We start from the raw sequence: 12,559 nt of genomic DNA, 5'->3' as shown, positions 1-12,559 counted from the left end.
CCGATAGAAACGTCTTGACATTTCCCCTCTTGTTTGAGCTGTTCGCACTGGACCGTTGCTATCATGTCTTCACAGGGTTGTTGGCAATTGTGACAAGTGGCTCGACAGACCTTGGACATAGCAACTTGGTCCTTCTCACAACGACCCTCAGCCCGCCATTGATGACATTTTTCAGCCGGCGCTCGATCAACACAAACTGCGGTTTAGAAAGAAGAAGACGCTGAGTTAGCCTCTCTCCAGTGAGCCCACCACTAATTCACTCTGTTATACGGACGGCACTCAACAAATGAGCAGTGACTCGGTAATATTATGAGTATGGTTAACGCAAGGAGAGAGCTATGGAAGCTGTGGTTACGTAATTTGAGCCATCTCTGTCCATTTTCCATAGAAAATCCCAGGTGTGTGAATTCACCCAAAAATCTAACCCACAGAATGCATAGAACCAAATAAGTTCTTGAAAAGGGGAACGTACGACATCTGTAGTGGATAGTTGGTCACCAAGGCGTGCCAATTATCGAATTTGACTCACCAGCGGGATGGTGAATGAGTTCGCGAGATGTACTACTCATAAGGTTGCTGAGGATCCGTCGACAGCCCACGACCGGTTTCGCCTTTCTTGGGATTCATCAGGTAGGCGCAGTCCCCGAGTTTCCGTCAACCTTATGTTCTACTTGAAACCAAATTGCACGAAATTAGCGAATATACACTCATTTGCAAATTAATTTGGTTTTTCGAGAGACTCACCTTGAACCCAGCTGAATCTCTCGTTTGTGATGTTTCCAGGCCTACCTGGTGAGCCCCAAAAAGGGCTAAACCGGTCGTGGGCTGTTGACGGATTTTCAGCAACCTTATGAGTAGTACATTACGAATGTATACATGTATCGCGATATCTCGAATATCGTAGCGACTGAAACATGAGGCGGCCTGGTGCAGCGCATTCAGTTGCTTGGAAACATCACAAATGAGAGATTCAGCTGGGTTCCAGGTGAGTCTTTCGAAAAAGCCAGTTAGTTTGCAAATGAGTGTATATTCGCTGAGTTCGCGAGATATTTGAGTTCGCATCCACGCGTGCTTGATTGAGACCAAGTCATAACACGAACAAATAAAAGTCAAAGAGTAATAAAGATGTAATTGTGGTTTGCCCATCTATTCTTTTCGTCATTGGTGGCCACAAAATCACACGAATTCGTCTCAGTGTCTGTGAAATCCCTCGAAAATGTGAGGGTAAACACAATTACTTGAATTCATTGAAGCCATCCACCCTGATGTCAGAGTAACAAATGAGGCATAAAAAATCCTCCATCACACTGCTCCTGCTGCAGACTGACGAAAGTTCTTCGGTGCTCTAAGTTGGACTGAAGGGTATTTTATCGATCAATTTTAGATTCAAATCATCACTGAGACAGTTGTTTCCAACACTGAAGTTTGGAGGTTTTTTCCTACAATAATTGCTGACGAATTTGTCAGTCATTCTAACTGTCACTTATCTCAAGGATATAGAGGGTTTTCAGGGTAGACCGAAGATTCCACTACGCATTTCATCTATTATGAGTCTAAATAGAACATAAAGTTGACGGAAACTCGGGGACTGCGCCTACCTGATGAGCCTTAAGAAGGACCAAACCGGTCGGGGGCTGTCGAAGAGTTTTCAGCAACCTTGTGAGTACTTTCCATTATTATGAGTCCACTTTAACTTGAGTGAGAGTTCCCTAAAGAATGGAAGTCCCCTGCAAACACGAGTTGAGAAGCACTAGATCTTAGGATTCAGGTAATGCGGTTACTATCCAAGATATGCATAAGAGAAGATGAACACTTACTGGCATTCAGGCATCCACATTGACTTGGTGGCACGCAGATTATCCCATCTAGCACGTAGCCTTGACGACATTCACAGCCCGGTCCTGCTTGGGCATGGTGGCAGACATTCGGCTTGCCAAACAAAACTCGTTCACACGTATCAGGGCATGGGTTTCTGTTGACAACGAATACTTGGTTTTTGGCGCAAACTTCGACAGCTGCAATACACGCAGTGATGAGTTTGGAAACTAGTCATAGGCAATAAAGTTGGCGAGGACTCTCCCTCCGGAAACAAAAAGACTCGGACAAAACGGCAACAGACGTAGCTGTGCTCATCATAGAAAGTTGTATCCCATATGAACTAACGCATCGTTTTTAACTAGAGTCAATCAAGATTTACAAACTACACAAAAAGATTTTTTTAAAATTGTGCAGGCCCTTTGAAGGTAAACTCTGTATCTCAGTCAGTTAGTTAGGGAAAAAAGCAATTTCTGAAAAGAAATGAGTAGGAATTCGTACCATGCGATACTCGAACTAACACGCGATTGACTCACAGTGTCAGGATTCCGTAAACGGGGGAACTTTATGGTTTTACTCCATTCTCTATAATCAAACCTCAGTCCAGTGCTAAGATCAAGTGTACTTTATGATAGTACCCCATCATGTTTTACTTAGATTCGCATACAGAACCGTGGGCATCAGTCGGCGAGTCGTGAGCTCCGTTTATCTGAACAGACACCCCCATACTGACTAAGTTGAAAATCATTGGTGTAACAGTGTATACTACTGATAGTTGGGTTAGTCTTTCGCCCCCTATACTCACTTCTGATGATCAATCCGCATGTCAGAAGCGCTGCGGTTTCAAGCACTTTTTACTCTCTCTTCGAAGTAATCCCAACTCTCCTTCACAGTTCGCTGCCGGACTCATACAACTATTTAGCCTTGGATGGAGTTTACCACCCACTTTGGGCTGCATTCACAAACAACCCGACTCCAAGGTCTATCCAGGAAGGTGCTGTCATTTCTGCCTCTCCACCCCAATGGGCCACTAACCTTCTTTGAGCCATGTCAGCATCACCGTACTCATTGCTGGACTTGGAATGGAGTAGCACCTCCGCGGAACGACCTGAACACCACATTGCCTAGCCGCAGACTTCGGTGCTGGGCTTTTCCATGTTCAATGGCCGTTACTGGGGAAATGCAGTTAACGTAAGCAAGTTCATGTTCCCAGGTATTTTGGAACCACTTGTAGTGCATTTCATCTTGGGGATGTAGTCATATTACTAATATGGTGAGCACTTAATCCAAGTTAACATCATGATAACTCCATCATTCGTCTGCTTACTTCGTCCATGTGATTTTGATCTCCACTTGTTTTTTAGCTCAACCGTAACCACCACTCACTTGCCGCCAAGGTCGCTCCGTTCGACACTGGTATTCTGGCGTGTGCGTCGTATGTGGATGTGCGCACCTGACCCACATACTCATGCGTGTTCGTGTCCCGTTGTTGGTTCAGTCGTGATTCTCGAGTGGTCGCACCACCAATTAGAATCACGAGACTTGTGTTGGAAGGAGCGACCACAACCCACACTAGCGAACCGAAATTCCGCTCGCCCTTATCTGGAGTGAGGAGCTCTACACCGTGCTGTATGTGGCAGTGACCTGTGCACTTGACGACGCCAAGTGCGTCGACAACCGAGGTCTGTTCTATGATTTTACTCAGTTATTTTCTAGATCGAACAGTGGATTTTCGAACCTAATCCTTCGTTTTGCTAATCGGAATCGTCAAACCTACTCGTGCCTCAAATTTCCTTATTGAGAACCTCAGTAGTGGGTTTCCTTGTTAGCCGTTACGTAATAACCCTCGGCTACCCCCGATAGACCAATACAAAACTGCCCAAGTCCGTGTTTGCGAGGGAAGAGGAAGACAGCTTCGGGGATGCGTACTGTGCCGACGGTCAGAGATCGGTCATTCAGGTCCTTCTGCACCCGGTTACTTTGACTATCCGGTTGGAAACATCCATCCGAGGACCAGTTACAGTCACCTTCGATTAAGATGTCCCTTGATTGGCTATCAGTTACTGGTGCTACCCACATATCGTATTTGACAGGGTTGCAGTGCTTTTTGTGTAGAGTTTGCTAATTTCTCATCCATCGAGTCGCAGCAAGCTGGGAGTCTTACGTTCTGATGGCTTATTAAAAGTTCCCTCTCATTAGCAGACAAGGTGATATGGTACAAATATAAACGAGATTTTGCAAACTCAAACTGACTGTACTGAATCAAATTATTTCCAACAAGTCCAATGGAACAAACAAAGACAGAATTTAAGCAATAAATTAATGCTACAGACTCTCACCAGTTCCAACAGATCGCCGTGCCCGCGTAAGGTGACCAGATGTGCTGTCGTTGTGATGTTCCTCAACTGCAAATCTTAAGTTTCCTTGTGTACACGTTTCATTGTTCATTCGCACATGTCGCCTCTCACATTCGTCGCCAGCACGTCTTTCGTAGGTGATCACACGAACGCCGTTATTGCTACGACAATCCTCATTGGACAGCCGGCTAGAACGACAAGCTGGAGAGAGAAGAAAAAGCGGCCAGATCCAGACACACAGCATAAGGTGCTACTTATCGGCCTGTACTTGCGAGATACACCGCATCTTTCCTTGGCTGTTACTTCATATGTACTAAGAAATCAACATAAAAAGCCAACATAAGAAGTTTTTCAAAGAAGTTTTCTCGTGAGGCTTGAAAAAGGAAACCGAATCTGGTCCTTGCCAATTTCACTAAAAATGGGTGAAGTATTGATAAAGTACATTAAAGACAGGGTGGCTAAACTATATGGCGTTACGTGTTTTGCATCCAAACTAATTCATCATTCGTCAGAAGCGACAAAATACCACATGAAGTAATGATATTGAATTAAAATCGCTGTCATTTGATCGATTCTCCACTTGTCCTAGAGCCACAATTCTGGTGAGTCTACGCAGACTGGAGGAGGTGAGCTTAGCTCTCATTGGAGCTCTGCAACAACCGACGTCATTGACCATCAACAGCAAAGCCAAAACTGCCTAGCAGGTTTCAAGCATCCATGACTGGGGAACACTGACCAGCGAGTCAGTTGATCTACACAGCCAGGACATTTACTGCGTCGTCTTTCGAGCCCCTGCGCAGACCAATCCTATCACTCGCTTGTGCAGACGCAATAACTCAGGCGGTCGAGTTTCGGCAACCACACATCTCAGGTGTCCAGGACCAAAGATATACACCACTGCCAAAGGCGAATCTGAAGTCCAATCCTTCTTCTCTGTGGTTCAGAGTCACCAGAATAATTCCTCCAAAACAGTAGAAGGACGTGCAGAACTCGAGCGCATGTCCTGCAGTCACCTACAACAACATAATGACGCCTCTTCGGATAAACCTGCGTTCACGTGACCATCATTAGAGGCCATAAGTTCGTCGTCCGTACATAATAAACTAATCATTAATGGTTAACTACCGAGCTGGCTTGTACCGTTATGAAATAAGTATGGTAAGTATTCACTGTCGAAACAAACTATGATCTTGAAAATGAACGAACAAATCTACGTAAGCTAGCAAACACGTACGACATGAAATCTCTTGAGAATACTTCACTGGGACGCAAACACATTTCTTTGGCACGAATCGAATCATTTCCACCAGCTGGCGTCCTCGTCTGCACGGTTCATTGATTCCTGACGCGAGTGTTTGAGGGCAAACTAGAAATGGTACAAAATACTAGGAGGTTATATGTGTGAAAACAATAGAATAGAAGATTTTTCACAGTTGAACCAACCCGTGAAATTTTCTTCAACTATTGGTGTACGATAAATATGCGTTCCAAAGCAACTCCTTGCCAAGAGTTACTGTTCGGTGTGGACTCGTTAGATGCCTTTGTCAGCCCCTCCAGTTGAGGACAATAAAAGTTAGTCAGGAAAACATCCCAATGAGTTCTCGAGAAATACACTCATTTGCAAATCAATTTGGTTTCCACGAGAGACTCAACTGAATCTCCCGTTTATGATATTCTAAAACTGAATGTGCTGCGCACAAGCGGCCTCATTTTTCAGTTGGCACGATATTCAAGTAGAACATAAGGATGGTGGAAACTGTGCCTACCTGATGAGCCCCAAGAAGGGCGAAACAGGTCGTGGGCTGTCGAAGAGTTTTCAGCAACCCTGTGAGTAGTTTCCTTCATCCCAATGAGTTCTTTGTTAGAGAACCTTCTATGATTACGCAGTTGTGGAATCTACTCCTTTTTCAGACGCACACACAAATTTGATTTTCCTGGATGACTGCCCAATGGGGCACTGTTGCAGCCCACAAGACTAGTGTATTCTTCCAGTCTGAATGCCCTAGACTTGGGTTTCCATCGAATTCTGGGATATATCCAACTCTGTGAAATGTCCACCCACGGTTGATAAAAACAGTGAATTCAAAATAGAACTAAACTAGCTCAAATACACTCCATCTGATAGAACAACAAGTCGCAGACTGAGTTTTTGGAGTAGTCCGCGTAAATTTCCATGACCCCTAAATAATTTCCTTCATTTTCTCATTATATCAGATTTTGCCAATCTGTTTGCTCCTTTTCCTCGGCATTATATTCACCACACACCTACCACTAACTTCCTAGTATCATGAACTTGACAATTGGACAGAGAGATTTCGAGGGTTTGGTGCAGATTTTGTTCTGCAGATAAAGTTAGTCTGTTCCTGAATGCTGAGGATCCCTATCTAGAAAAACGTGTTATCTCCTCCGAAAGTAACCAAAAATGCCATATGCTACACAGACCTCCTACCTCAGAGGTCATTAGTTGTGGATACGTTCAACACCATATCATTTGACGTGATTGCAGGTGTCTCTATAGCCCGTCTAACTACAAGGCAGCCATATGACTCTCCAACGGTGCATGACCGGAAGCTGTGGTTCCAGGAGTTGAAACCGCCCTTTGAAGCAGTCGTAGATTCCTTCATGGCCTCTCAGCATGCAATAACTCCACTTTTAGAATGTGATCCCATCTAGTATCATTTTTTTTAACTAATGCTGACTATTGGACGGCACACTACATTGTCAACAGAAGTGGCAGCTCACATTTCTGCGGTGTCGATGCAGGTGAACTGGCGCCGAACGACCGATTTCCTCGGATGCGATAGTCCCACTGAACTCGAGAGAGATGAGAGGTTGAGAGGCTGACTTACTGACAGGAAGGTCCGGGATTCGAGTTCAGCCCCGGCATCTCGACTGCTCCTGTCTAGGCTTGGGTAACTTGGCAGTATCCCAGTTCTAGTGTTTCTTTCGGGTCGCATGGCGGCTATTGTGCCGAAATGGTGCTACAGCTGTATGATTTTATTTTTCACTGTCTCATAATTTAAGCACTGACAAAAGGGTTTTTTGCTGCCTCCACAACCAGGATATTCGTTAATAACTGGAAGCTGACCACGCGATTCAGACACAGTAAGCCAAGTTATTTTCAACACCATTGATCAGAAATCGAACTGATGGACACAAAATTTAGGCGTACTTAGTGAAGGTATTAATTTCGACGCATCTTTTGAGTGCTGAGCTACTTAGCACTGCACTTGGTGACCTCCCCCGAGTATTTCTAAGTTCAGAAAGAAACATCCGGATCCTGTAAAAAGGTTAGTTTGTTTATGGGACCACTGGAAATGATTGGTGCCCCATACCTCAGCCCTTTGAAATGCGCCGCCCGACTTGCCAGTCAGATAATAGTGTATTGAAATAGAGTTACTATTAACCTAACGACAGTATCGGCGCCCGATTCAACTGGTTCACAGTAGAAATGGGTTCCTCAAACACACAACCACATTCCAGCCGCTCAGCAGTGGAAACCTGCGAGCCCGAATCATACCCACCAGTGGCACGTACCATGAAACTTACTAGGAATAAAACTGATACCTAGTGAATAACAAGAAGTGTTTATAGCGAAATACACTCATTTGAAAACAAATTTGGTCTTACGAGAGACTTAGCTGGAAACCAGCTGAATCTCTCGTTTGTGACGTTCCAAGGCAACTGAATGCACTAAACTGTGTCACGGTTTAGTTGCTACGATATTGGAGATATCGCGATACATGCATAGTCATAACGCACTACTCATAAAGTTGCTGAAAGTTCTTCGACAACCCACGACCGGTTTCACCCTTCTTGGGATTCATCAGGTAGGAGCAGTCCCCGAGTTTCCGTCAACCCTGTGTTCTACTTCGAACCAAATCGCACGAAATTAGCGAAATACACTCATTTGAAGCAAATTTGGTTTCACGAGGGACTTACCTTGAACCCAGCTGAATCTCTCGTTTGTAGTGTTTCTAGAATTGCTTCTTGCATTTTATGATTCGATTGATACTCACCAGATGGATGTACCAGGCTTGTATCGTCTTGTGCTCAGGTCAAAACTCATACTATTGACCCCAACACCAAACACCCATCAGTCCCAATAGTACGCACGATAGACACAAAATTTTACGTGTACCGATATCTGATAAGCGTTCGACTACTGGGGAAACGAAGAACACCCTAAGTTGCGGTGTCTACTAGCAAACATGAGCTAAGCGTTGACAAGCCCTTAGACACGAAAGTAAACATCCCATCTGCACAGAGCTTGTGAAAAGTAGACATTCTCAAACGTCCTCTTGAACGTTACTGAATGTTCTCTGAATATTAGACAATCCTAAACGAGCACTGCAAAGCAGTTTCATGATTTCCGTAGCAATCTTAAATTTCCGTCAGATGTGGTAGCGGAGCTTGGACACCAGACCAGACACGACTCACATGCTTCATCAGTAGTATACACCGCTACACTGGTATTGAGTTGATTTTTTCCGGGATCAACCGATTCCGCTTCACAAGTATCAATTTTGAAAACTCCAAACCATTGCTTGTTGATTATCAGCTTCAGCACTGTGACAAGTTGGAAACATTCCTGATCAGTTGCTACAAACTTCGGTGCATTTGCTGACCCACTAGGAATCCGTTGCGTTTGATGAAACGGTGCTGGTACAGTCCCTCCGTCTATGCTGAGTACTGTAAGATGGATTCCAAAGGACTGCATCGTAGCAGAAATAGGCTTTGACACGTTTTCCAGGCCCACTGAATACAAGAATAAAATCCTTTAACTCGCTTCTCGGTGAGGGCAGCAACCACAGCGTGACGGTCCACCCACCTGCGTATGTGCTCAAACAAAAAGCCGTTGTAATTTACGTTCATATTTTTGCATCTCACCAAATTTCAGTGATCACCGAAGCAACCACACCTCTGGCTGAAAATCCTGTTGGATAATTTGCCAGCATCGCTGAGTCCCTCGGGTGCCTGAACAGGGCCTAAAAGTTTGGACTGGTGCTCTCAACCCAATTGCTCGACAGCTTTAGTCATTAGGGGCACGTTATGACTTTCGAAAATTCAATTCCATTGTGCGAATACTGAGCGCCCCTTCCGACATGATTTGCTGAAATGAACATGTTCAGTAAAAATCGCAGTTTGTGTAGCCAGGCAACTGATAGGGTGCGAGATCATTTGAAAATGATGTTTGTATTTTGCGTCCAGCTCCTCGTGTCCACATGCGCTGCTGACCAGTCCGTCCGACCAGCAATTTCGCATACTAACTTTAAAATCGCACTCCGACTGAGCAGAATGGGTGCCCCAGTTACTAATAAATAGGGTGGCAAGACCATGGCTGATTAGACTGTGTAGTACCCACAGCACTTTTTCCAAAAATGCTCTGCAACCAAGCTCAACAGATAATTGCACTGAAACGAAAAAGCTCACTCCAAACTTGTTTTCACAAAGAGTTTACTCAGCACATTTACAGTCGCTTACATCTTTCGTACACCTTACAACAATTGTTCAATCAATGAGCTATTCAGCCGTGACACCTTTTCGGTGCCTAGCTGCCATGCCACATGAAGGAGGCTCGAGGGCTGAGATACTGTCAGGTTGCCCAAACCTAGACAAGAAAAGTCGAGATACCAGGGTTAGGTTCGAATCACGCGCCTTCCAGTCAGTAATTGACGCCCTAACCACCGAACTATCTGGACCACTCTCCATTCACATCTTAAGTGGACTGACTATCGGGTTTGTGGGCATACTGCCAGCAATATTAAATCTGATTTTACCGGAGAAAACGTCTTACCGATAATTTCCTCCGATATCGTTTGTCGAGCTTTGCACCCGGTCCCATTGATGAAAATAAACTGTTCTCGGCGTTTGATCCATCTGTCACCCGATGCTGAGCAAATCACTTCACTCTTCTCTGGTTTGCATAGCCTAAAAAACAAATATACGGTTACCTTCTAGAAATGAAATATTTCGTATATCTTCATCTCCATTCTCCTGAAAAAATTAATACAGATGATAACAAAAAACGTGATATCGTGAAGTTTGGTCTTTGAACTAGAAATCCGGCCGTTATTTTAAAGTGTTGCTACTTCTGATGGTAGGAAGGCACACAGAAAAATCTGGGTAATACGTGAACGCTGATGTCATCTTTTAGATTCTTGTGGTCAGGTCAAACTGCTGTAACTTTCAAAACCCATATGAAGCTTGTGATAGTTTGTTTTGCAATCTATCCAAAAGTTACGGAGCCGAACCTCAATCTATAATCTCGATTGTAAATAATTACGTGGTACCGTAGAAACCGATTCGCCGTGGATTACTTTGGATTCATGCTCCTTCGTTCCAATCCATAGGCGCACAAAAATCAGCCATCTCGTTTATCATAATTCCAAGTAAATGCGATTGTTGATGAAGATTCTCCATAGCAATTGTGCTGCGCTTGTAATTTGGAAACCACTTCACTTTTTGTAAGTTTTGTAAGTTTCTGTAACTCGAACAAGACTGGGCAACCGAAAATACTTCTTGATCCATGTTTTTGTCCTCAAAATTGATAATTTCATCGCACTGGAGCTGAACTAGCCATATGGTACAAACGCTGTGACAGATGGATCTATTCGGTGTCATAAAAGAGATGGGAGTAGCCTCTCTAGATCACTATTAAAACTCTGTATGAGCACACGTAGATTCACGTGACTAAAGGCTTGTAGATAGCCCTGTTTTTCGGCTTGAGAAGTACTACTTCTACTAGAGGTTTGTCGGTTGCGTGGAGGAGCTCTGTGTTTCGCTTCGACGCTATCTCATTCATTCCCTGTGGAATATATTACATCGTATTGTCCCGTTTTGAACTATATTTCGCTGTATTTTACTCCTGTGCGTTTTTATCTGTAAACGATCCATTCATCACTCTCGGCATCTCGGGATGTTGTACTAGAACTGACTCTCTGTGATCGTCGTTCTATAGATCAAGCTAAGTAAGGGCTCAATCTAGCCGGAAACATGTGTGAACCTTGAGTGAGTCTCATGAGCGGTGCGAGTCACCGGACTACCCTTTACATACACTGTTCACTTGTCCCCATTTGGCCTGACTGTCAGCGGCGGCTTTAGATCGGTTTGTCCTGTTCACCGCCAGTTCCCATTCCCTGAGGTTTACCGCAAGTAAAGAGAGTTCAGGTGGCCTCACATGTAGCTCGGAGTAAACAGTATGTCGCAGGGGACCGTCGGGGACCGTGTGTGTGCGGTGACCGTCGGCACGACGGCAAGTCCCAAAAGTGACGCAAGCCCACTGTGTATGAATAGATTCGTAGGAAATGGGAGTTCATTAAGTGAAGAAACCTAACTTAAGATATTCAAGAAAGTATTGCAGCTTTGGAATGTAAGAACTGAATTTCTTGTGTAGAACAAATGTCTGATAAAATAACTTCCTGTCCATATAAGTTAAAAGCACCTCTTATTCGATATGTAGATGTGCGCCAGGGGCTTCTGCGACTTCAGACATGGGATCAGGGCGTGCGAATTCCATTGAATTCTGTTTTTTTAGGTATCTAACGATCCGAGAAGTAGTAAGGTTATCGGCTACCTACAGGATAATGAAGAAAATCCAGTTGTGATTCATTTAAGTCTTCTGTCAGAACCAAGCTACTGTACAGATGAATGTATTTCACAAACTGCATCCAGTTTTGATAGATAAGGTTGGCAGAAATTTGGAGTTGCACCTACCCGATGAGCCCCAAGAAAGATGAAATTAAGTCTTCGTCAGAACCAAGCTACTGTACAGATGAATGTATTTCACAAACTGCATCCAGTTTTGATAGATAAGGTTGGCAGAAATTTGGAATTGCACCTACCCGATGAGCCCCAAGAAAGATGAAACCAGTCGTGAGCTGTCGAAATCCTGTGAGTGTTGTGTACCACAAAGTGCTTGTTAAATTCTCATTTCACTTTGGTATTATACTTCCTAGAAATAATGTACGATCCCCTCTTCAAAGATTTCTTAATTGAATTAGAACGACCACAACAAGGTATTAGCGAAATACACTCATCTGCAAACAAATTTGGTTTTGCGAGAGACTCACCTGGAACCCAGCTGAATCTCTCGGTTTTGATGTCTCCAGGCAACTGAATGTGCTGCACCAGACCGCCTCATGTTTCAGTCGGTACGATATTCGAGATACCACGATACATGCACCTACGTAGTGTTGAAAATTCTTCGACAGCCCACGACCGGTTTCACCCATCTTGAGGCTCATCAGCTAGGTGCACTCTCCGAGTTTCCGTCAACTTGAAACAAACTTGCATGGAATTAGCGAAGTACACTCATTTGCAAACAATTTTGGTTTTGTGAGAAACTCGCCTGGAACCCAGCTGAATCTCTCGTTTGTGGCGTTGGT

At 44.2% G+C, this 12,559-nt stretch overlaps 2 protein-coding genes across 2 annotated transcripts in view; one reads left to right on the top strand and one right to left on the bottom strand.

The window, feature by feature from the left end:
• Nucleotides 1–12,559, bottom strand: part of T265_07887 (hypothetical protein) — a gene marked incomplete at both ends in the record, with an annotated part of 195,892 nt that overhangs the window by 134,562 nt on the left and 48,771 nt on the right. Inside the window, 4 exons of the mRNA XM_009173537.1 lie at nt 3,202–3,417; nt 4,155–4,373; nt 8,613–8,930; nt 9,970–10,103. Coding sequence (XP_009171801.1) covers nt 3,202–3,417; nt 4,155–4,373; nt 8,613–8,930; nt 9,970–10,103 — 887 coding nt within the window. The remainder of the gene's footprint in view (nt 1–3,201; nt 3,418–4,154; nt 4,374–8,612; nt 8,931–9,969; nt 10,104–12,559) is intronic.
• T265_07888 (hypothetical protein) overlaps nt 12,466–12,559 on the top strand; it is a gene marked incomplete at both ends in the record, with an annotated part of 8,259 nt that continues 8,165 nt past the window's right edge. The window contains one exon of the mRNA XM_009173538.1: nt 12,466–12,509. Coding sequence (XP_009171802.1) covers nt 12,466–12,509 — 44 coding nt within the window. The remainder of the gene's footprint in view (nt 12,510–12,559) is intronic.

Source organism: Opisthorchis viverrini (genome assembly GCF_000715545.1).
Source record: "Opisthorchis viverrini unplaced genomic scaffold opera_v5_191, whole genome shotgun sequence".
NCBI classification, from domain to species: domain Eukaryota; kingdom Metazoa; phylum Platyhelminthes; class Trematoda; order Opisthorchiida; family Opisthorchiidae; genus Opisthorchis; species Opisthorchis viverrini.
Note: the sequence above shows the minus strand (reverse complement) of the source record. Positions and strands in the feature narration are given on the sequence as shown.